The 25,084-nt window shown below is 55.3% G+C and overlaps 1 protein-coding gene across 2 annotated transcripts in view; it reads right to left on the bottom strand.

Moving 5' to 3' along the window:
• Positions 1-25,084, bottom strand: part of Plcg2 (phospholipase C gamma 2) — a 132,485-nt gene that overhangs the window by 81,524 nt on the left and 25,877 nt on the right. For both annotated transcript variants that reach the window (XM_078032730.1, XM_078032729.1), the window contains exon 3: positions 1,843-1,986. In XM_078032730.1, the coding sequence (XP_077888856.1) occupies positions 1,843-1,986 (144 nt within the window). The remainder of the gene's footprint in view (positions 1-1,842; positions 1,987-25,084) is intronic.

Below are 25,084 nucleotides of genomic sequence, written 5' to 3'. Positions count from 1 at the left end.
CTGCACCTCTTCCCTCCCGTGATTACACTGGGTCCTGGCTAACCTGGGGTCACCTTCCCATGGAGACCTTAACTCAGTCACGTCTGCAAAGTCCCCGCCTCTGTGTCAGATGAAGCACGCACAGGCCGCGGGCATTGGGACGCGGACATCTCCGCAATGGAGGGCCTCTGGCTCAGGGCGTTAACTTCTTGTTTTGTCTCTTTGAAGACTTTTTGCTTTTAGCCCAGGGTGGTGAATCAGAAGCAGGGCCGGGGAGATGTGCGCCACAATCCCGGCGCCCTCCATACACATTTCCTGTTTCCAAGGAGGCTGGCGGGAGGGGAGGTAGCACCCTGGACAGAGGGAAGCAGCAACAGGTGGCGCACAGGGCTTGACCTCTCTGCAAGAGGAGGCCGGCCCCTGCAGTCCATGACACCACGGCAGGGCTGTCCATGACACCTCGGCAGGGCAGTCCATGACACCTCGGCAGGGCAGTCCATGACACCTCGGCAGGGCAGTCCATGACACCTCGGCAGGGCAGTCCATGACACCTCGGCAGGGCTGTCCATGACACCTCGGCAGGGCTGTCCATGACACCTCGGCAGGGCTGTCCATGACACCTCGGCAGGGCAGTCCATGACACCTCGGCAGGGCTGCCATGGGCAGGCCACCTCACTGGCTCGGCCCCCCCCCCCCCCGAGCCCTCAGGAGCAGGGAGCAGCACCGCGACACTCGCCATCCATCTACTAAGCACGTGCTGAGCACCGGCACCTGGTTCCCCTGCCAGGAGCACCCCAAGATCTCCACTCTCACTCCTTCCCCAGGATGAGGAGGAAGCCAGGCTCAGAAGGGCAAAGTGTCCCAGCGAGTGAACCAAGGTCATGAATTCAGGCCCTAGAAGGAACTCATGCCAGAGCTTGGTATGCGCTCAGCCCGCGTGTGGGGCTCCGTGGGCGTGGGGCTCCGTGGGCGTGGGGCTCCGTGGGTGTGGGGCTCCGTGGGCGTGGGGCTCTGTGGGCGTGGGGCTCCGTGGCTGGAGCTGTGAAGGCCCATGTCAAGGGGCCCCTGTGTGTGTACAACCGTGACTGAGGGGGAGAAAATAAATCCTGCTCAAGTAGACCCAGGGGGACCGTGACAGCCGAGCAGTGTGGGACGTCTGGTTAGGGTTGGCCAGCCCTTACTGATGGCTCTTGCCTAGCATCTTGTGTGCACTTGCTCTGAGAGAGATGTCAGTGGGGCGAAAAGAGGAAAGACGCCCAGTTGCTGCTGTCGCAGAGCTCACCGTCATGGTTGTACACACACAGAGGCTGGACCTTAAGCAACCACAGCTTCAGCCCTATGTAAAGAGCCCACCCTCTCCATCTGCTCTCAGAAGACCAGAGGGGGCTCTTCTGCTTTGTGATGATGCACAGGGATGACCAGAAACCTCACGTCCGGATACGTGTGTCTGTGTGTGCATACACATGTAGCGTGTATTTGCAAGCACACGCATGTAAGACCTCAGCTCCTTCAGATCAGTACCAAGTTTTCTGGGCAGGAGCTCTGGTAGAAAGCAAGGTGCCTGCCTGTGCAATCGCATTAACCACCATTTACTTGACTCTCAACATGAGCCAGGCTGACACTTAAACTCCTCACAGCATCCCATGAGGCCGGCATGATTGTTCTTTCCATCTCACAGCTGAGCAGTTGCGGCTCAGAGTGGTTATGTAGCTTGCCCAAAAACACTCAGCAGTGCTGGGATTTAAAACCATGATGCTCCAAAGGTATGTTAGTGGGTAAGGATGAACATCCACTAACCAGAGAACTTCCTCAGACGGAAACTGCGGCCCAGGGAGGGAGAAAAGCACACAAAATGACACCCACCTGCCAAACTGAGTGTGCTGAGGACGAACTGGGTGCCGTACAGGATGGTGAAGCAGCAGTCTTCCTTCTGGCGGACGGCTTTCGCACGCTCGAAATCCTTGGAGTTCTTCCCCGGGCGGATCTCCTTGATCTCCATGATGTCCACTGAGGAAATAAGCACAGGTCAGTCAGAAGCAGCCCACCCCCCCTGATCAAAAGCTGCAGGGCCAGGACAGCCAAGGGCCCAAGGGAGACTCCTGGCCCTCACAGGATGACCACTGAATGATGGACCAGTCCAAACAGCAGGCCTGACTAGTCCCTTCCTTCCCTTTCTCAGTCCAAATCAAAGCAAAACGTCCCCCCTTCCTGGGCCAGACCTGTTCCCTGCGCTGGCTCCCCCCTCCCCCACTGCCTTCAACCACCAGGTGAAGGGGGAGCAGGCGTCCCGGGAACCCCAGGTTGGCCGCCGACTGGCTCAGTGACTGGCCCCAGGACAAGTCATGGCCCCGGCTGGGCCCTTAAGCCTTCTCCTGGGACACACCTGGCCAGGACCATTTATGAGGAGTGTCTCAGGGCTGCCGCCAGGCTGGCCCCAAGTTGGGGTAGCGGCACCCTGTGGCTGGCCACATGGAAAGAGACATCAAGCCCCGTCACACCACCAAGTCCGACTGCTCCCAGTCAGGCTCTGAGGCAGCTCCGCCCTGGGAGGTGCCACTTAGGACAACCAATACAGTCAGCGCAGGTTAGCTGGAGACAAGTTTCTGTCACTTACCAACCAAAAGAGCCGCTTCCTACACCTCAGTTCACACATGCAACAGAGAAACAGGAAAGGCAGGGATTCCAGACAGGGGTGAGGAAGGCAGGATCAGCTCTGCGCCCAGAGGAGGCCGGCTTAGGGAGGAGGAGGCAGGGAGGAGGTGGCAGGGAGGAGGAGGCAGGGAGGAGGAGGCAGGGAGGAGGAGGCTGGCTTGGGGAGGAGGAGGTGGCAGGGAGGAGGAGGCAGGGAGGAGGAGGCAGGGAGGAGGAGGCTGGCTTGGGGAGGAGGAGGTGGGGAGGAAGAGGCTGGCTTGGGGAGGAGGAGGCAGAGAGGAAGAGGAGGCTGGCTTGGGGAGGAGGAGGCAGGGAGGAAGAGGAGGCTGGCTTGGGGAGGAGGAGGTGGGGAGGAGGAGGCTGGCTTGGGGAGGAGGAGGCTGGGAGGAGGAGGCTGGCTTGGGGAGGAGGAGGCTGGCTTGGGGAGGAGGAGGCTGGGTGGGTCCGACAGGGGGAAAAGCTCATTTTATGTTTTGTCTGATAATTAACAGAACTGTATACATTTGTCACATAGAAGGTGATGTTTGAAACGGGTCTACACTGGGCAATGGCTTCACGGAGCCATTAGCCTATGCATCACCTCCCAGACCTACTCTCTGCGATTTCCAAAAGGAAATGCCTCGTCCAGGGGCTGCAGCCACCTTGTTGCCCAACAAGAAAGGGCCCCTCGGAGTCAGAGCTGAAGCAGCAGGAAAGACTCGGGCCATTCTCAGGTGACAGGCCGGCGGGATGAGCGGACAGCCTCTGCCTTCTCACCCGGGTCTGTTCAGCTGACCCTGGTCATGACAGAGGAGGAGACTCAGCACAGCGCTGGCTCTGGACCCCAGGCGTATCCGCACAGGCGGCTGCTCCTGGGATCACGCCATGGGACCACGCCCTACAACTCCACGGAAGGAAGCACCAGACCAGGGGGCTGAAGGCCGCGGGGGTGCACGGCTTAGTCAGCGGTACCGTCCCAGCGACAACACCAGGGTGTCATCACGTTAGGAAACACGCCGGGGACCCTGGAGGACCAGGCACAGGAGCGCCACCATTTAGCCACAGCCACAGGAGTCTAAAACAATTTCAAAACAAAAGGTTTTAGAAACCATTTGTCAATTACGGGTGGCCCCACTGTGGCCAGCTGAGCACGCCCCCTTCTTCACCCAACACAGACACCCGCGGGCTTCCGAGCTTGGCTCTTTATCTGTTCCTCAAAAATAAATCCATTCCCTGCACTGGAGTTGGAGACTTTCTAGGGAAGTCCGCATTCCGGACGCGCCTGCCTTTGCAGTTACCTAAAACCTTTAATGACATGAAGGTTCATTTACAAAAACAGCCGTCACCCACCCAGTTGACCGACAGGCAAGAGTCCAGTGACTTTAAGTAACGAACTCTTTTTCCCCCCCGCCTCGGTACTGAGGATTGAACCCAGAGATGCTCTACCCCTGAGCGACACCCCAGCCCTCTGTATGTGGAGAGTCTTGTTAAGAGGTCGAGCTGGCCTCGAACTTGAGATCCTCCTGCTGGGATGACAGGTGTGCGCCATCACGGCCCGGCTCCTTAATTTCCAATCTAGTCTGACTTTTCTCTTTCCCCACAAAATGTCCCTTAAAGGGAATCTGAGCTTTTCACTTTGCATAAGAATGATACAAAAATTGACATACGTACATGAAACTAAGGGAAAATGTCCAGACCATGTGACGCTGTCTTCCCACCATCACCAAGTCTATTTCTACTTCCAAAATTGCTCTGAAGCTGTCAACTTCTTTCCATTTCCATGACCAACCCTACAACCCAAGCTGTCATGATAGGCAACCAAGCTGCTCTGTCCTCTCGGGAGCCTCCCGACACACCTCCTTCAGCAAAGCCCATCACCAGAGCCATCTCTATGAAGGGCCCATGCTGTGCCTGGCATCAGCCTTCCAGTGGTGTCCCATTGACTCTTAGGACTAGGAACCACAGGCTTTTATGGACAGTACCCCCAGCCTGGCCCACTCCCATGCTCCAGCTACGATTCTCACTCCTACCACAGGGCATTAGCATGTGCTGCCAGCTTACTCAGCCCTAGCTCCAAGTTGTCTCTCCCAATATGAGGTCAGTGGCCACTGAACTCGGGCAGCCTCCCATTGCCTGCTGAGATACATACCAGGCACTGTTCCTCCCCTTCACCCACAGCACTGAACAGGCCAGAGCTTATCCAAGGGAGTCTGTGCATCGCTAGCCCTCTGTCCCCAACCCCACCCCAGCATGGAGGCTGCACACGGTGGGCCCCGTAAGAGCTGTTAAAAGAGAAGAGAGAGAAGGGGACAGAGAGGAAGAACAGAGAGGAAGAGACAGGGCAAAGAGGGTCAGAGGGATCAGACTGGCACAGAGAAGGACAAGGCACTGGGCAAGGAAGGGGAGACAGGCACAGACCCCAAAGAAGGATGAGAGACGAAAACACATGAGGAAAAGGAAATGCAGGCGGCCACCCAGGCCACCCTAAGGCTCCTCTGTCAAAGACCCGTGGAGGTGACTGTGGAGTCTGTCTCTGGGTTCCTGGAGGGTGGCATGCCTACCCCTTGCCCTGTGCACCTCCCCCAGCTGGCTGCTCGTCTGAAATGTCCTTTACAATAAACCAGTAAAAAGAAAAAAGTACCCCCTGGTTTGTGAGTCGCCGTAGCATCCTGAAGAAGGGTCAGGGGAACCCTGATGTGCAGCTGGTCATTCAGAGGCACTGGTCACAGCCTGGGGCTGGAGAGGCGGGGTGGTCTCATGGGACTCTGCCCTTAACCCATGGGATCTGACACTACCTCCACATAAACAGCACCAGAACTGAACCGAATCGGAAAACACCAGCCAGCATCCACTCGGAATGGCGTGCTCGACATGAGGGAGAAAACTCTACCTGTCTGGAATGGGGAGCCCTGAGCCGGGAAGAGACAGAGGAAAAATCACGCTCTTCCCTTCTCAGAGTGAGGCATTTCCTGCTGTCCTGAGTTTCTGAGAATGGGAAAGAAACGCATCTGGTTTTTTCCTGTATTCTATCAGGTTGCAACTGGGACTGTCTGGACCTCGGGATCAAGCCAGGAAGAACTGGTCTCTGACAGCACCGGCTTCCTATCCATGAACGTGGGCTGTCTTCACCTTCATCATTAGCCCTGAGCCAGACAGCGTGCTGGATGTACTTAACCTGCCCTCAACGTCTTAGGCACTCCTGCCTCATCCTGGAGAATAAAAACAAGGCTCTAACGACACAGGAAAACTTACCAAGCTTCCTACATGACAGACGCCTTTCTAACACTTTGTGAATGGTTGCAGGATGGTTCCCTGGAAGCTGAGCCAGAGTCGGGGATCCCTGCTCAAGTGATGACAGAGGGGTGCTGCAGCGTGAACCACACCAGAAAAGTGGTCCACCTGGAGGCAGGGAGACTGGCCTCTTGTCCTCCATGCTAGGCGGTCACTGACTTGCAAGTACCATCACTAGCAAGACCTGGGGGGCTCATTAGCATCTTTGTTGACATACCCAGCACCAATCCTGGAGCACACAGGCACGCTTGCCAGAAAATGATCCTCCCAGCCACAAGGCACAGAGCAGCAAGGACCAGGATAATCCAAGCCACTGTTCTGACCTCGAGTTGGAGACTAGGCAGATGGACTCTGGGTCCACCCAGCCCACCTGGGGCTTCAACCAGTAGCTTCACTCCTCAGTGCCTCCTTTTCCTCCTGTGAACACCAGGAGCAACAGTGCTCACACTCACTGCTTCTGTGAGGATCAAGTGAGTGTGGCCATGCGTGTGCACATGTGTTTGCCAATGAAAGTAAGGCCGACAGGTTTAACTGACAATATAGAAGCTCTATCACTTGTCACCTATTCTTTCTAGATTATTAATGTAATCAAATAAGGATGGATGTATTGAAGTCCTAAGGAAGAACCCAGTGTCCCTAATTCACCTGTGTGAAAACAGAGGCAGAGATCCTTATGTTGGTAACACGGAAAAAACCAGGACAACTTCTGTTTCTAGGACGTGCGCATCTCTCTGCGAGTCCACACGCATGTGTGCATGCGTACACTGCATGGCGTGCCGACACCATCCTCACTAGCTGAGCATGCACTAGAACTTAGAAAAATCTTCTCCCCAAATGCACCATCCAGATCTCAGAGCTGCTACGAGGCTCCCGGGCAGTCTCCAGGGAAGGTGTGCATCGGCCTGCGAAGGACAGGAGCAAGCCCACCCACTCTGCTGGGTCCTTTTCAAGTCCTAGCCCTTCTGACACACCTGGTACCAACCAGGGTCCCATCTAAATGACATCTTTAGTACTTTTAACAGATTATTTCATTGCTAGTCTCATTACACAACAAGGTAGTCTGAGGGTTAAAAAGAAATAGTAATTCAGAACAATTCCTGTAAATATTTTTTGTAAATATGCCCAGTAATTAGTTTATTAGAAAATCAAATACCTAGGTATTTATTGTTACAGATACTTTGTATTCATGAAAAAAAAAATGGGGTGGGCTGCTTTTGGTACCTAAAGCAGGCGGGCGCTGAGGCGTGGGTCACCAGCAGCGTCTGTACCCACTGGATATGATGGAATAAGCTGCTATTGAAAAAAGTAGCTCTCCGACACGCTTCCAGGCACATGGGCTCAGCTGGGAGGAATACCCGTTTGTACACTGCACCTGTCTGTGTGATGGGAAAAGGTGCCAGGAGATTCCCACCAACGGGCATCACTGGGGGCAGGACAACAGGCCAGGACCGATGACGTGGTCGGCACTGGTGGATGTCTTGCCAACAGCACAGTCATTAAAGCGACTGACATTCTTTCAAAGTCAGCTACGGTTGGCTGGCACAGCTCAGACCATGCGTTCTTGTGTGCTGGGGCTCAGCGGCCGGGCTTCCTGCTTGAAGAAGCAAGATAACTCGGCCACAAACCAGGCCCGTCTCTGCTCGCCCACCTCCTTCCCAGCACGGCTGGCCGTGGGTCTTCCCCGTCCCGCCACCTCCCCACCACAGCTTCTGGAGCTGGCCAGCCCCTCTTCCTGCCCTCCCACCCATCACCCTCAAACACACCCTCGGGGTTTCCAGCCCCTGGCCATCTCCCCTCTTCCTCTCCCTCCCCGCTCACCCCCCAACACCTGGGCAGGCTGGGCCTGTGACCCTTCTTCAGACTCCATTCCCCTTCCTCCTCCCACTCCCTCTGCTCCTCGAGACCCCTGGGGCATGCTCCCATCCCGACACCAGGGCCGTGGCCCTCCCCCCAGTTCCTAGGCCTGTCCAGAGGTGGCACCCTCTGCCCACAAACCTGATGAAAATATCAAGATCAAGTGGGGAAAGACAGGCAAGCGACCTGGCGCCCACATGTCCCCCCACCTCCTGGGACTCCCACCCTCAATCAGCCAGGCCCTCGAGCTGCTGAGTGCCGTGGCTGCCAGGAGGAAGCGACAGAGGTCCCTGCCCTGGCAGAGCTCCAAGGCTGGGAGGGAACCCAAAGACCTGGTTCCAACCCGGCAGGTGGACCCAGGTGCCGGTGGCCAAGTGCCTCCTTCCTCTTTCTTTGTGTAAACCAATGAAATACCACAGGGCCAGGCCCTGGGGGCCCTGGGGTCTGTCCAGCCTAACTTGGCTCTTAGGATGACCTTCTCTCCCCTCTCAGCAGCCGCTCCCTGCGGGTGGGTTCACATTAAGTGAAAAGACCAGAGCTGTGGCCCAGTCAGGCTGCTCTAAAAACCAGGGGTGCTGGGTCCTTTCCCAGTGCAGCATGGACCCTGAGCTGGATACCGAGCCAGAGGCACAGAACGTGGAGCTGCAAAGGGCTTCGGGGCCCAACACAGACCAGCAGGAGGAGCCCGGCTCCGGAGAATCTGGCAGACCTGATTCAAAGCCAACTCTTCCTTTCCTGGATGTGTAGTGTGGGTGGGTCCCTGTATCCCGGATTAACCTTCACTTTTTCCGTCTGTAAAATGGGGAAATGGCTCACTTCCCACAGGTAGATACTCCACAAAACGCCAGCTGTCCTGAGAGTTACAGATGTTAGAAACTGCTTTACCCCTGGGGCGGGGGCAAGGATGCCTTTAACTTCCTATATATATATAATTGATGGACGTGAGGACAGCCAGCCTGCTTCCACACGAAGAGAACATTCTGGATAACTCGCATCTTTACGTCGTTGGTACTCTAGTGCCTTCTGCTCACACAGAAATATTCCAGGGACAAGAGTTTGGAGGGACAGCGGGGAAACTGAGGCTCCTCCCTCCAAGGGAGGGGCAGGGAAACTGGCGACTCCAGAGCTGGCACTCAGCTCCTGTTCTGACCCCATCTACACACCAGGCACCCCCTGCCCTGCTAGAGGGCCGCTGCCCCTGAGATGCCTGTGGGGTGGGCAAGTCAGGGGCCAGGGTTGGACCTAAGCCACGCCCCCTGGGCAGCTCCCAGCACAGAGCCCACCCACTCCACGCCCTCAGCAGTAGCCTGTGTTTCATTTTCCAGTGTCTCCACACTCGGGAGATAAAGGAAGAAAGAGCTTTGTGTCCAGGGCTGCCCACTCCCCCAGCAGGCACCGTCAAGGTCCTCTCCCACGTCCCCTGTTGGACCGTCACTCAGACACGGTGCTCTTCCTTCTGCTGGAAGCCAGGAGAGAACAATCCTGTGCGTGGGGCGTGGGAGACAGGTGTCTCCATTGCAAGGCATTTTAATACACCTTGGGCAAAACATGCCCCTAGCATCTAGGCTGTGAGATCAAGTTCCCATCCCATGCCAAATTAGGTCCTGCGGTAGAGCGCCTCCGAGCATGCGCAAGACCCTGGGTTCGATGCCCAGCACCGCAAAAGAAAAATAAGTGAGTCCATTTTAAAACAAGCCTTAGGTGTAAACAGCCCAGGCAGTGCACAAACAGAGCAAAACGTGAAAAGACAATATAGGGCGCAGTCACTACCTTATGCAGCCTGTGACAATTTAAACTTGTTCTGCTTTAAACCACGGCTGTACATCAAAATTACCTCAGAAAGCCCTTGAAATATGAAGACCCCTTCCCCCACTGATGTGGACTGATCCTTTTTTTTTTTTTTTTGGTTTTGCTGTTTCTGGGTTTCATGGAGCTACAAAGCTCTCAAACGATGTCTCGTTTATCAACCTTACAGCTCGCTCCAGCTGCAGCCAGCAGGCACTATTTATCTGTATTTTTCTTGAAATTAATTCACCTTTTTCACTCCAGTGGACACATCGTAAGAATGATTTTAGGTCTCTGGCAAAACAAAACCAGTACCACTCACCATATGAAACAGGAATCACAAAAGGTCAAGTCAGTGGAAATAAGACACCGTGTTCAATTCTACCTAGAAACAGGCCTCTAGCCACGGCCAAGGCCTCGGCTCCATGCTCTGAGCTACAAAGGGAGGAAGAGACTGTGGAGAGGAGAAGGGAGCCAAGTCCCCAGGTGAGACTCATGGGTGGAGCAAAAGTCAGAGCAGGGTCCCCTGGAGAGGAGGCTGGTGGGGCCCAGGGACTGTCTAGAGTTGACGGGATGGTCACCAAGGGACACGCGTGTAAGAACAGCCACTTGCGCTCCATCTGTGCACTTTACCAAGTGTAACAAAGAAACATTATGTCTTTGATGACAAAAGACGCCGACATTTGAGGAACAGAGGATGGTAGGGACAACTACAAGGCCTGACCTTACTGTGGTAGAGCACACAGGGCCCTCCGTGTGCCACACAGGTGACGAGATCATACGTCACACACACAGGCACAAGGAAAACCGGGGAATCTGTGACGTCATACTCCATGGTTCTGCAAGATGTTGACCTGGGGGACGCTAAGTGAAGTCTACTATTCCTACAACCTTATGTGAGTCTACAATTATCTAAATTGAAAGGCCAAGGAAGACATGCTCAGTATCAAGACAGACAGACATTTTAGTACACAACAGGTGTTCTTGTCCTGGTCAGAAAGACTGGCAGGAACTGAAAAGGAAACCGTGCTCCCCACACTGCCCACGCCCCCAGGCACACCTGGAGATCATGTCAAGCCATGGCGCCCGATGCACCATCTCTGGGGACCCTGAGGAGATGGGCCCTCACTCCTCCCAGCTGGCCACTCCCAATCCTCCACCAACCCTGGGCTCCACCCTTGCAACAGCCACACTATTTCTAGCTGGGCCAGAAATAAATGCTCTTGCAGCCTCCTGATAAGCCAGGCCTGGAAACCCAAAGGAAGTGCCCGCAGGGCCCAGAGCCCGGCCTGGCACTGGGGTCTGTTTCGGAAAGGGTAAAGGTCATGCAGCTCCCCAAGAGGCTGGGAACACAATTCCATGAACGTGAGTCCAGGTATCCTGGGCACCTGCCGAAGTGCCAACCAGGGCTCCCCTCCAGGATGGCCCTTTGCCGAGGCACACCCTGCACTGACCTGGCCCAGCCAGCATCACTGAGCACCTACATCTCACTCTTTGAGCTCACGTTTTGTCTTTTCTGTGGGTTTTTGTGTCTTTTTGGAGGAAAAGAAGGATGATAAGAATACTGACAGTTATCTCAAATTCTAAAGGTCTGACTGCGATTGAATCCTCCCGTGGAAAACATTGGTCCTCGTTCTCCCTCCTGGGACCTCCTGGCACCTGCGCACACATGAGGCAGAGATCACTGTCTCCGTTCCACAGATGGGGAAAATGAGGCAGAGAGTGTCCAGGACTGTGGGTGATGGATGGAGAGCTCTCAGAGCTGCTGCCATTGCTGTCTGGGGCTTCAGGGTTGTGGCTCCTTCCACAGCTGCTCCAGAGCGGAGGACTGTGGCAGGGACGGCTTGGATGGAAGCAGGGCAGGAGGTCTTCCTGGATGGGGGCCCATGGGGGACAAGGCATGGCTCCCCTCTCCAAGGGAGAGTCCCTGGAGCTCCCTGGTTGGGTGTGGAAGGGGTGCGTTTGCTTGGGCTTCTACAGCTCGTTCGGGACTCTCCTTGTGCGGATGGGAGGAGGCCTTTGTCCATCATGGAAATGGACACTGTACGTGGCTTGTCCTGGCTGCAGTCCGGTTCTGGATCTGGATTACCCCACGGGGCCAGGACAAGGCACTCTGCCCCCCTGGTTTCTGGGTGCTGTTTTTCTCAGCAGAAGGAGGCAGAGGACGATGAGCTTCAGGGTGCCCCCTCCTTGGCTTGGGTGTCAGCTCTGCCATTTTTGTCTGAGTGACTTGGGCAGGCTCCGTGATTTCCACAGCCCTAGGCAGCGGCCATCATTTTCTTGGCCTCCAATCTGAAGAGGAGGAAACAGGCTGAGGGAGGTTGGGTGAGTGGGTTCCGAGCCCTGCCAGTCCATCAGAGCCTGTGCGCCCCAGCACCCCGCAGGCTGGCTCCTGGGCCGAGACGCTGAAGCCACCCGACAGCGGCTGTAGGAACAGAGCCCCACAGAGGTCAGGTTCAGGACAGAAACACCCGACTGGGACAGAGGACAGACAGGCCAGGTCCTTGCCGAGTGCCCAGGGGTGCCCATCTGCACACCAGCGTGGAGAAGGCAGCCTCTCTTCCCAGAGCCGGCTGGGAGGTGACGTCACTCATCCAGGGCCACCCAGCGGGGCTCTGGTGTCGGAGGCATCAGGGCGGTGAGTGGGGGCATGAGAGGCCTGAAGACCGGGCGAGCCCCGCCACCTCCCCTGCCCCTCCAGCTCCAGGGAGCCGCTCCCACGGTGTCCTCTCAGAAGCCTGGGGACAGCAGGACAGCTTCTGGCTAAGTGGGACCTTCCCTGAAAGCCAGGTAGGTCTCTGCCAGCAGAGGGACGTCAAGGTGCTCAGGGCTGCCACTGCCAAGGCCACCCACGTGGTGAGTGGGAGCAGGACAGGGAAGGAGTTCCAGGTGCCTCCGCCTCACTGCAGGGACTGGGTCACACTGGCCACATGCTGGCCCGGGCTCCGTGGGCCGACACAGCCAGGCCAGGAAAGGCCCGGGGGTGGGGGCAGATGACAGAGGGGACCCGGTCTCCAGGAGCCTTTTCTGAGCCCCAGGACCCTACCCACACACAGGCTCAGGCCTAGCAGCCACCTAGGGCTGGAACGCAGCCTCAGGGAGCCAGGGCCCTGGGTCTAAAGGAGCCACCAGCCTTCCTGGGCTCTCTCCACCCCAAAGCAGGGTCTTCATGCTCTAAGCACTTCCTGCAGCCAGGGTCCACAAGGAGAGGCATTCAAGGGGCTCGGGAAGGGCAGGGCGCCCCTGACTGGCAGGTCCAACTCTGACCACTCCCCTTCCTCTCCCGGACACCTCCAGCTTCTCTTCACACCTTAAGTGACCACGCATTCCACGCTGCCTCCGTGCTCCAGCACAGGACGGTGCACACAGGGACCTTGGAGGAGTTGCCAGTGGAACTGGGAGCTCCTGCCCGACCTGGCACTTACAGCTGCCTACAGCTGGCGGGTCACCCTCCCAGACCACAGGGCTGTCTCCTCCTCTAGCTTTGTAGGCACCGGGTCTGGCCTTCAGTGGATACCAGCCACTCCTGGACGTTGAATAAAATGACAAATCATCTTCAGATAGGAAAAGAAGAGCCTGCAATGGAGGAAACCCTTACCCTCAGGTGCTTCACCTGAGGATTATTTCTAAAGCGAGGCTCCCTGTACAGGGAGCGTCCTCCACTATCACCACAGTCACAAATATCCCCGAGTACTCACAATGAGCCAAGTCTTATGAGCATTTCCTCATTCAAACCTCACAGTATCATCATCACCCCATTTATCAGAGGAGAAGACTGAGGCTGGCAGATGATAAACCCACTGCTGATAACCAGCCACCTCCCAGCTCCCAAGCTCAGTTGGTTCCTGCAAGACCACAGAAGCTGGTTCCTTCTGCTCAGGGCAGAGCAGACGCACTGGCCCCCCGTGTGGCCTCTGCAGTGAGTCCTCCCTGTGGTGAGCAGGCCGGCCCTCCATTTCCCCACCAGACTCAGCGTTTTGCAAACCAAGGCTGGGGTGGCCAGTGTGGCCTCCTGCAGTTCCTGTTACAGAGAGCTAGGAGGTGAGACACTTCCTTCCCTTTCAGAGATGGTGGGATTGGGCCTCTAGGGTCCCCAAGCACCCTCCAGCCAGGCAGGTTCAGCCGGAGTCTCCTCTGCACAAGGACCCAAGTCCTACTAAGGGGGTACAAAGGCCAGGCTGACTGCACAGCCTGGGGACAGAATCCACAACTGGCCTCCTCCTTTCCTAGCAGCAGCTGGGGACACAGGATCACAAACCCGCCCAGCATGTCCAGTGTGCTGCCCATAAGCCCCTTTACTTCCATGTCCCCACCAGCAACTGGGGGACACCAACAGACTTGACAGACAGGGCTGGCCTCCTGACAAGGGGGTTCAAGGAAACAACAGATCACACCAGCAGGGCGCCAGGCACAGCTGGCGCTCAAACACTTGCTGCTGCTACCCCACAGGTCCTCCAGCCAATGCAACGTCCCCTCATCAGTCAACAAAGTCTCTGAGGGCCCGAGTGCCTAGCGCAGTGTGGAAGCCGGGGAGCTGGCAGTGAACAAAGCAGATCAAATCCCTGTCTCCAGGAGTGACAATCTGACAGATGAACAAACCAGTGCAAAAATGACACCAAGGCACAGCAAGGCGCGGGGGGAGGGGGCGAGAGAGGAGGAGCTCCCATAGAAAGTGATCAGGGAGGGGACATCTCCCCCAGGGTTGATGTCTGAGAATGTTCCAGGCAGAGCCCATAGAGAGTGAAAGGCTCTGAGATGGAAAGATGTGTGGTGTGTTCCAGGAACGGCAAGGTCACTGCCTGCTGCGACACACAGCATCTGCTCCTGGGAGCCTTCTTGACCCTGAGCCTGCCCCACTGCACATCTCCTCCTGGGCACTCCCTTTGCACCAGCTCTGCACCTGCACATCCAGGTCTCAGGAAATGACTTTGTGCAGGAGAAATGACAGAGGCTTTATAACCACATCTATCATTGTCAATAAAGAGCTCAAGCCAATGACAAAAACGTTAAGAACTGCAGAACGGGGTGATGGGTGCATTATTATTCCTGTGCTTTGCTCTCTATGTTCAAAATATTTTGTCATGTCAAATCTCAAGCATGTATTATTTAAAGTAAATAAACATCCCCCTAAATGAATGCAAATCACAGACATGGAAAAAGATGGGGCAGGGGGCAGACCCCTCGTCATCATGAAAACCCAGATTCTACTACGATTTCTGGCTCTGAGCATAGAAACGTGTGAGGAAAAGTGCCTGTGGCGAGAAATTCAATCGATGACCCCCCAAATCAAGGATGCAGTTGGTGAGGGGAAGGCATGCCAATCTACATACGGCAGAATTCTGCTTCTGGGAATCTACCCTGCAGATGGACCAGCGCACCCATGAGAAGGAGCAGGACGGGAAATTTCTATTCTGCATGATCAGAACCACCTCTTGTCCACAAGCGGGGGACTGACTAAATGAACAGCCATGAGGAATAGAGGAGCCACCACTATGACCGACCAGAGGACCATCCAGGGCACCGCAGGGGCAGATGGCAGGCTGCAGGACCACAGGTGGTCTCCTGTTTAATAGATGAAGAAACTGAGGGCCTGAAAGGCTCAAGTAAATTGCTCAGAGCCATAAAGCAGTTGGAGGTGACTCTGTCCCACTCCTGATTGAAGGAGTCAGGGTTTTTTTGAATATTTTTTTTAGTTACAGATGGACACAATATCTATTTATTTCTATGTGGTGCTGAGGAGCAAACCTAGTGCCTCACACGTGCAAGACAATGCTGTACCACTGAGCCACAACCCCAGCCACAGGTTTTTAAATTTTTTTTATGCTTTAAAAACTGAAGTATGTATACCTGGTTTATGAGTATGTCTGGATTCGGAATTCTGAAGACATTGGCTCCAGTCTCGTTTAAAAACTATATGTGCATGGGTGTGGAAATACACCTAGGAAAGACACTTAAGAAATAAAAATACCCACTAAATAGTAAACACGTATGGCCCCTGGGATTTGGGAAAGGAAGAGCCCCTTTTGAATTCGCATTTGCATTGTTTGGATTTGTTGGGATGAGCAGTGCTCCACAGTAACAGAGCGAAAGCGAGATCCTCCCCAGTCTGCAGTGGCCAAATCAACGGACAAAACCCAGAATCACCCTGAAGGTACAGGAACCCGGCCGAGGCGCACCCAGGCCAGGGGGCTGTGCAACTCGCAAAGGGGGCAGAGACCTTCATCTGCATCAGCCAAGTTGGGAAAATTTCCTGAGGTGTCATGGAGGAGCAAAGGCCAAATGTCGCTGCTTGGATGGCAAGCCACAGAGAAGATGAGAGCCAGCAGGGACAGGGCAGCGTTCCAGGCCTGGGTCGGGGTGCAGCTGCGCACAGTGGTTCATCTCATGACGATTCCTTATACTGAATGCCTGGATGTTGCTTCCCATTTTAAAAGGGAAAAACAAAGGGGTTAAGAACACAAGATTGAGCCAGGAGCAGTGGTGCACGCCCATGATCCCAGGAGCTTGGGAGGCTGAGGCAGGAGGATCGAAAGTTCAAAGCCAGCCTCAGCAACTTAGTGAGGCCCTAAGCAACTCAGTGAGACCCTGTCTCTAAATAAAATACAAAAAAAGACCTGGGGATTTGGCTCAGTGGTTAAGGCCCTGGACTCAATTCCCGAAATCTCTTAATGGCTGCATGCTCTCTGTTTTCTGGTCTCATTCCCAGCCCCTCTTCCCCGCCGCTTGCCCTGCCCTGGTTTGGTTTTGGTTTTGTTTTTAAGAAAGACCCTGCCAGGATGAGGACCAGCACGTTCTCTTGTTGCACTCACTGTTCCCATACCCAACACTGCCTCGGACAGAGCATCTCCAGACCACAGCCAGGGCTGCGCGAAGCCACCATTGTCAGACAAGAACTCAAACGGTAGGCGAGGTGGCAGGATGCCTGGGTGACGGGCAGTGTCCCCCTGGAGAGAAGTCTCTGGGGATGAGCCTCAGGGCTCCGGCCTCTGTCAGTTCCTTTTTCCATTTTTCTTAAGTTTCCTTACTCAGAAAAGGAACGCACACTAAGGACTCCACGCTGCCTGAGCTCGCCTGCGTCGGTCTGCCTCTTCCCCAGGCCTCTGGAACGCGGTCCTTGTTCCAGCATCACAACTGAACTCGGAAGGCTGGAGCTGGAAAGGTCACCTTCTACATGAGCAAACCGAGTCTCAGAGGCGCTTTACAACTTGCTAAAGGTCATGTCTCCCCAGGATCCTCCACCGACCCCCGAGCCCCCAAGGACACATGGATCAACACTGTGGCTGATCAAAGCAAAGGAAGGGACGCTACCCCACCGACAGCTGCGAGCTGTGAGGAGCTCATGGGCTGAAAGAGACCACAGAGCTGCAGGTCTGAGAACCGCAGGGGGCTGCAGATGTGCCCTGCTGGGTGACAAGCTTGCTGTTTGTTTGTTTGTTTAAATGAGTCAACGTTCATTTTAAAAATGAGATTTCACAGTAACAACCTGCGACTCCAGCCACCCATCTGCCTCATATGAGCCTCCACCTGCCTGTTCCAGTTCCAGCTGCCCCGCCAGGGCTGCGCTGTGTATGCAGCCTGGGGTTGTGATCAACTGTCTCCCACTGCTCTAATTCAGGTCACCTCACCTGTACCGGAGTCTCCCGTCCCTCCTCTGAAACACAGAAGGCAAGATCTTAGAGGAATAAACACAGTTTTACTTTCGAGTCTAAAAACTCGATTGCACCTGTTCAAAAGAGCCAGCAATCTTTCCCAACTGAAGTGGGCAGTCATGTACTAGGTACCTTCCCATGTCCCACTGCGGGTGGACGGTGCAGAAGTCCAGTGAGTCTTATTTTGGCATAAGGTCCACAGGGACCTGCAACCTGAGGCTACAACAGGAGCCTGCTCACAGAGAATCCATGGGGCACACGGAAACCCCTGGAGCAGCTGGGAGGCAGAGGCCGGAGGCAGCTAATCAGTTACCTGGCTGTCCAGAGGAAGCAGGAGGCTGGTGGAGAGTTGTCCTAGAAATCCGTGGCAGAGCCATTCCAACAGAATGGCTTCAGTAAGTTCCTGCTGCCTTTTGAGACTCGGTTTCCCCATCTGTAAAATGGGTAGGCTCCTCAAGAAGCATTAGGGGGGCTTTTCAAGCACCAAGGACAGAGGCTAATAGGACCACTCAGGACACAGTTAATAAACAACGCTGGCTACCACCATGTTCAGTACTGAACACTGCACGGAAGGTTCCCTCACAAGCACCAACGCCAATCACTGGACCTGCATCGTTCCGAGTGCTTTCTTAACACACGAGATTCTAAAAATCCCTACGAGGCAGGTACCTTTATTATTCCCACCTTATCAATGAGGAGACAGGCACACGAGCAAGCAACTTGACCTAAAGCTTCATTGGTTACACAGCTGGAGTTCGGCCCCAGGAAGTTTGCCTTTAGAGTGCCCCATCCCACCCCCCACTCAGGGCTGCGTTCGTGTGGAGCAAGCCCTCTACTCCCGAGCCACAACCCCAACCTAGGTGCCCTCAGCACCAGGCTGCTGCCCCTCTATGAGGACACCGTATCCTGGGTGGTGTTCTCAGTTCTCTCTTCTCTGAACCTGGAATAAACACAGAAGAAGCCTGGGGTGGACCCGATGTAGGAGGTGGGGGAGAGAGGAAGGAGGACTGCAGGTTGTGGCGTGGGTACTGGAGTGTGGTGGTGCACCTCTTACCGAGATGGGGACAGCGGAAGGAGCGGATTTTACAGAGGAAGATCCTCATGTCTTGGTGACAAGTTCCACTTTGGATGGCTACGTGTAAAGGAATGATTATGTGATAACTGGACATTTGCAAAGCTCCTACTTCAAGTTCAAAGTTTCTCTCAAGATGTCTGAGGAACCCTCGCTGGTTCCCAGCTTCCTTCTCTCCAATCTCACAGCACCCCATGTGACAGTCTGAGCATTACCATCTTCTTATCTCTCTCCCCCTTATGCCCTGAGCCCCTGAGAAATGGGGGTCTCACTTTGGTCAACCTGGTAACCTCTGTTCCCAGCAGAGTGTCTGGCAAGTAGTCAGGGCTACGTAGATACTTAAAGAATGTGTCAAGCAAAGGGATCTCAGGCGAGGCCTATTTGAGAGTGCATGAGTTTCGTATGGCTGCTATAACAAACAGCCACAAACTCAGTGGCTTAAAGCAACACAAATTTATTATCTTAGGATTCTGCAGGTCAAAATTCCAAGACAAAAAAACTTGACCTCAAAGTCACACTGGTGAGAAATGCTTAGATTTCACCCCAGAAGTATGTCATTAACTAAAACCAAAGTGTTGACAGGACCATGTTCCTTTGTGGAGGCTCCAGGGAGAAGCTATTCATTGTCTTTTTTCAACTTCTGTGGGTCTTCTTGGCTCAGGGCCTCTTTCTCCATCTTCAAAGTCAGAATCTTTAAATCTCTGATTCTGACCTTCCAGCTCCCTCTCTGAAGGACCTTGGGAGCTCACTGGGCCCTCCTGGACGACCCATGGTGATCTCCCAGCTCGTGGTCTCTGCCTTAACTGTGTCGGCAGAGTCCCTCTCACCACGCGAGGTCGTGCAATCACAGGTGCCTGGCATTAGCTTCCAGTATCTCAGGACTGTTGTTCTGCCCACACAGGGGACCACCATCCAGCCAGGTGATGCCCCAGCCGGGACAGAGGGCAAAGGTCACAAATGGCAACCAGTGGGATGATTCCACCATGGGACGTTTTCTCAGCCTCACTGGAATAACTGTTGGATACTTAAAGGCCCAATCCCCAATGTCCTATGACCTCACAAGGTAGCACATGAGAAACGCGGTACGAGGATCCAGGACACAGCCGACACGGCCCCACAAAGAGCCTTGGGCCAACCCTGGAGTCTCCTGAAGTCTGGTTGCTCCACAGAAGCCGAGATGCCTTTTTTTTTTTTTTTAAAAAAAAAAAAAAAAAAACACTGGGGATTAAACCCAGGGGCACAGAATGACAGAGCAGCTGAGGTACATCCCCAGCCTTTTTTACCTCCTTTTTATTTTATTTTTTATTATTTATTTATTTATTGGACAGGGTCTCCCTAAATCGCTCAGGGTTTCTCTAAATCGCTGGAGCTGGCTTGGAGCTTGCCATCCTCCTGCCTCAGCCACTTGGATTACAGGCCTGCCCCACCACACCTGCCCTTGAACTCCCATCCCTAGGGGCCGTTTGCTGCCAAACCTAAAGAGAACCATAGCTTGAAATCCTCACCAGACAGGGAGGCTCACACTTCAAAGAGCCCCTGGCCCCAGCTGGACCGGGTGAGACGGCAGGGCAGCACCTCAGGGTCTGGCAACAGGAAGCAACTCTGCCGCGAGCAGGTGGCATCTGTGCACGCAGGAGGCCTCTCTGCAGCGGTTACTGGCCACCCAACCACAGAGCCGGGTCTGTGGGGTCAGCCCAGGCAGCCAGGGCACCCCCGTCCCAGAAGCCAGACCATCCAAGTCGGGAGCACGGAAGCTTCAAGTGAACGCAAGGCCACCCTCTGAGGGTGACCGTCCATCGAAGCCATCATGCACATGCCTAGCAAGCTCAGCGCCCTGGGTGCCACAGAAGATGTCCGCACGCTTTGAGGCTTAAAGCAACACAAATTCACTTTTTCAGTTCCCAAGTCAAAACCAGTGTCACGGAGCTCACTCAAGGGCCAGCAGGACTGGCTCCTTCCGGAAGCCCCAGAACTTGCTTCCAGCCGCCACCTCCCCACTCCTTGGCTCATGGCCCTCTACCTCTTCTTTGGTCTTCATGCCACGCCTTCTACCTCTACGCTCTCCAACCGCCTGTCTCTAACAAGATCCATATTGGATGCAGCTAGATAATCCAGAATCATCTCCCATCTCAACCTCCTCTGCTTCATCCCATCTTCAAAGGCCCCTTTGCCAGGTGCACACTCACAGGATCCAGGGATTAGCCCTCAGTCCCTCCGGAGGCCATTATTCGTGTCTACAATGAGTGCCCAAGTGCTACCTGTCTGACTAGTGACCTGCAGGGGAGGCTTTAGAAGTCTCTTCCCAAGAAAGCCAAAGCCAAAGCTTAACCCCCATCCCCTCCCTGCCTGCCACGCCTCCAAGCTAACAGGAACTGAGCTCAGGTACTGGAACAAGCAAAGAGGAAAAGAGGGACAGACCAAGATGGAGACAGTCCCCATGGGCAGCATCTCTGCTGTGTGCAAATGTGGTACCGGCTGCTGTGCACACACACACCTGGGAATCTGGGTTCACCGTCACTAGTGAACACAGAAAAGAACCGAGGCCCAGAGATGTTAAGGAACTTGCCCCAAATCCCACAGCTTGTAAGTGGTAGGTTTGGATTTGAACCCGAGCCTCATTTTGACCTTTTTGTATCTTTTTGATTTTTTTTTTTTTTTGGTGTGGCGGGGGGGGCAGTCCTAAAAGGTTGTTTGCAATAAAACCTTTCCTTTTGGGTAGGAAATTATGCAAAGCATTCACCACCACCCCCCTCTGGCTCGGCAGCTTAGAGAGAAAGATCTATTTTGGGGCTTTGCGCTTCAGTGACCTGCTTGCCTGGCCAAGCGCTCGGCACTCACTGCCACAGAGGCCACTTCCTGCGGCTCCAGGGAGCCGAGCTGGGGGGCGAGCCCCGATCAGACTCACGCCAGGTTCAGGGCAGGGCACAGGGTGACAAGGAGGGTCCCACCAGGCACATCAGAGTCCCAGGACCCACCTCAGTACAAAAGCCACCCACCTGGGGAGGCAGTACCTTCCACTAAGCAGCTCCAAAGCCACAGCTACAGATTTGCATTTTTATTGCTTTGTTCCTCTGCACTGTTCAGAAAAGCCCTGGACTGAAAGCAGCTCCAATACCCACCACTAAAACTGGGGGGGGGGGGGGGGCGGGGGTTACACAGCAATGGATAAAAGCCATCGTCACCTCCGTCAGTCACCACCACTCTCAGCCCAAGCTCAGGACCCTCTTGCCGTCACTCACAAGCTAACTCACTGAATCCTCAAAACGACCCCATAAAGTGAGAAAAGTCTGCCCTCGATTCAGAGATGGGAACTGGTCTGCCCAAGGTCACCCCTCAGGGCAGTGGGTGAGCAGCCCCGGGTGTATTCACACCAGGGAGGAACACCCAGCAACAGGAAAGAACACCCGCGTTCTCACTGAAAGGCGAATTTGTGCGATTCCGAGTTCCTCCACCAAAAACAAAACAGAAAAACCCAGTGACTCCCCACTAATGTAGGGAACAGGAAGCAAATCCTCCCATTGGAGATCCACCTAAATACCAGCTCCCTGATGCTCCCTCATGCCAGAGCCATGGTTAGGCAACCCTCGGTTTCCATGGAGATTCACGACAAGGGGCACTTCATGCAAGCCATTCCAGCCATTTCCCTCTGCCCACAGCGCCAGCCAGGCCTGCCACATCTGATGAAGGGTGTTCCCAGCTTGTTGGCTCTGGCCTGGCTGCTGTCCAGGCCACCAAGGTCTCCAGAAATATGGTTCTCGCTGGACAGACAGTTCCCAAAGCTCTGGCCTCCGGAGCTTCATTGTACTACAGCAGATGGACGTCCCTCATGCCGAGGCAGGGGGAGAACAGCATGCCCCACCTGGTCTGTGGGCATCATGCAAGGCTCTGGAGCAACGGAGAGAGGAAACACAGCCCCCCGATAGGCTGAGAGTGTAAGGGAGGAGGATAGTAAATGTCCCCATAAGTGTAACCACTGGCATAACAAACCTCCAAAAGAGAGAGGCGTGATGGAGTGAGAGACCAACAGGGCCCTATTCCAGAAAGAGGGACAGGAAGTGAGGTCCAAACTGAGCCCAGACTCTCAGATAAAAAGGAACTCGTCTGAGGAGAGCGAGGCTAAGAGGACACAGCGACACTCGGGTGCTAAGAGCGAGGACCCGGCTCCCTGGATGCTCATGACAGCCATGCAAAGTAGGTGTTGCAATCTCACTTCACAGATGGGGGCCATGCGCCCACAGGGAGGAAGTGTCTGGGCCGGGCCACGTGACAGGAAGGAAGAGAGGGAATGGCAACCTGGTCCGTCTTGCGCCTTGCCTCTCAGCACCAGACTTCTCCTTTGGGCTCCATGAGGGCTCACTCTTCTCCAAGGACTAAGGATGCTGGCCCACAAGCAAGGGGGCTCACCTGGCCCTGGCCCGACGTGCAGAATCTACTCAGTAAACATTCCGTCAAAGAGTGTCGGTGCCCCTGAGCTCCGCACGCACATCTGGTGTCTCCTGGAAGGGGAGAACTTCTCTCCTTGCCCGGGAGAACCTCTGCTACCAGCTGTGTTTGCTGAAGCTGCGGCCACACTGAACACCATCACTGATGGGCATCTAAAGCTGCCCCAGGACCCTGTGCCAGGAGAGCAGACCGCGAGCACCCCTCAAGAGAATGGCAGATGAGGGGGACACTGTGGGCCACTGAACCCCACAGCCATGATATCCCACAGTTCCTTTCACCATGCAAACAGATCTAGTTCCCCTCCTTGGCCTGGTGACCTACTTTGACCAATCACAGGAAGAGACAGAAGAGACACCGTCGAGTTCCAGGGCCTGGACCTCAGTACCCACTGAGGCTTCTGCCTGCCACCTCTGAGGATGTCTCAGAGACTCTTGGGTCAGGAAACTGGGCTTACCCACTGCAGGACGAGAGGCCATGCGGAGAGCAGGGGCTCCTACCAATGGCCAGCCTGGGTTCCCAAGGTCATCCAAGGTCAAGGCCGGATGAGATACCCTGCCCACCAGGTCTCCATCTCTGGTGGGTTACGGACAGCTGCTCTTCCCATCAACAGGTGGAGTCCATTTCCCACCCCTCTAGTCGGGCTGGCTTTGTGACCAACTTTGGCCAACAGAACACAGTGGAAGCCACACTCTGCCAGTCTCAGGCCTCACCCACCTGGCAACCACCTGGCAACACCAGGTGAGATGGGGCCCCCACCCCAAGCCCTGCCCAAAGCCCTGCCCCACAGAGTTCTGGCTGTTTTAAGGCCCCGTGTGCATTTGTTACGCAGCAAAAGGAAAGTTAAACAACAGCCCAAAGCGGGGGGCACATCTTCCTCCCCAGTGACAGCCTCTGGCGATGGTCTTGCCCGTGGGGAGCCCGAGACCCAAGAGAAGCAAAGCCACCCCTCCTTATTGGTAGCGCCAACCAAAGTGCCCAGCGGAGCACTGAGCCAAAGATTGCACCTGCCCAGCGCCCAGTCTCACTCCAGCCCCAGGTCAGTGCCACCATATCCCCAATTTACGGATGCAGACACTGGGCGGGCGAGCCAGGAGCCGAGACCAGGCTTGTGAGATGGGATGCTACGTGACCTCCCAAAGCAGAGGGGCCACCTCAGGGTCATTGCAGGAAATACATGCTCACACCCTTCTGGGATCGCAGATTAGATGTGGCTGTGGGCCAGAAAGGCCACCATTAGTCAGTCTGGTTGCCGTTTCCTGGGCTGCCATCAGATGCAGAACTTCCCCCAGACCCCCTGGTCGAGAAGCAGAAACTGCTTTCACATGCACTGGGAACACAGTCACGAGGACATCTGACCAGTGCTGGCCTCCTTGTCACCACAGAACAGCAGGGCCTGGGACACTGAAGACCCATCCCTTTCAATCAGAACACAATGCAGTCCTCAGAAGCCGATGGACAGAAGGAATGAATGACGGGAGAGGCCGTAAAGCCCAGCAGAGCAAGCGCTGGGCCTGGGGCCGTTTGAAGCAGCCACGAGGCCAAAGCACACGAGACATCAGAAAACAGGGCACCAGAGAGAAGGCAGAGGACACCTGTGTGCAGCCTGGGGCCAGAACCAGAGGACAGAGAGCCCTGTGTGACCTCGGCTGGGCACACGGATTCTTCACTGCACCATGTGGGGGGACCGTGTGCAGTGGATGACCACAAACGTGAGTCCTGGTTAGGGGCTCACAGATCACTGTTGGCGAGTAGGCAAATTCACAACCACCGACTCCACAAGCCATGAGCCAAGATGCCGAGAGGAAAATGTGCCCGCGCGTGTACACACACGCACCCCAAGGGACAGAGAAACAGGGAGTCCCGGTGTGGCCAAGCCCACGTGTTTCCTGACGCAGGGCGGAAGTGGATCTGTCCTCACCCACACTGCCCAGAACAGGCAAGATGGTGTGTGAGCAGCTTCTTTGGGAGGGCTCCTCAGGAGTCCCTGGAAGGTGGGGGGTGGGCAGTGAGACAGGGGAAGGGACATGCCCTAAGGGAGTGTGTTATCAGGTCCATCACCCCCGCCAGGGAACTCGGAGCCAGTGCAGAACACGCAGAACTAGTGCTCTGGACAGAGGGCCGCGGAGGGGATGCAGGAGTCTGGGGATGGATGCACCAACTCCACGCCCGGCACAGGCACCCCTGCAGGCGCCTCCTCCCTGGGCTTCCAGGCCATCTGCACACAGCTGGGTGGTCACCCCCAGGCGTTTGCCGCCAGCAGCTGTCGGGCAGGAGGGAGATGAGGCCCAGCTCAGCACCGGCGTCCCCAGCCACTCCAAACCAATACACACCCTCCTCCCTGCCCGGCCGTGTCAGTGCTCAGCCTTGGACAGACTCCAAA

This window comes from Ictidomys tridecemlineatus, chromosome 15 (assembly GCF_052094955.1).
Source record: "Ictidomys tridecemlineatus isolate mIctTri1 chromosome 15, mIctTri1.hap1, whole genome shotgun sequence".
Lineage (NCBI taxonomy): Eukaryota > Metazoa > Chordata > Mammalia > Rodentia > Sciuridae > Ictidomys > Ictidomys tridecemlineatus.
This window is presented reverse-complemented; position numbering and strand designations above follow the sequence as displayed.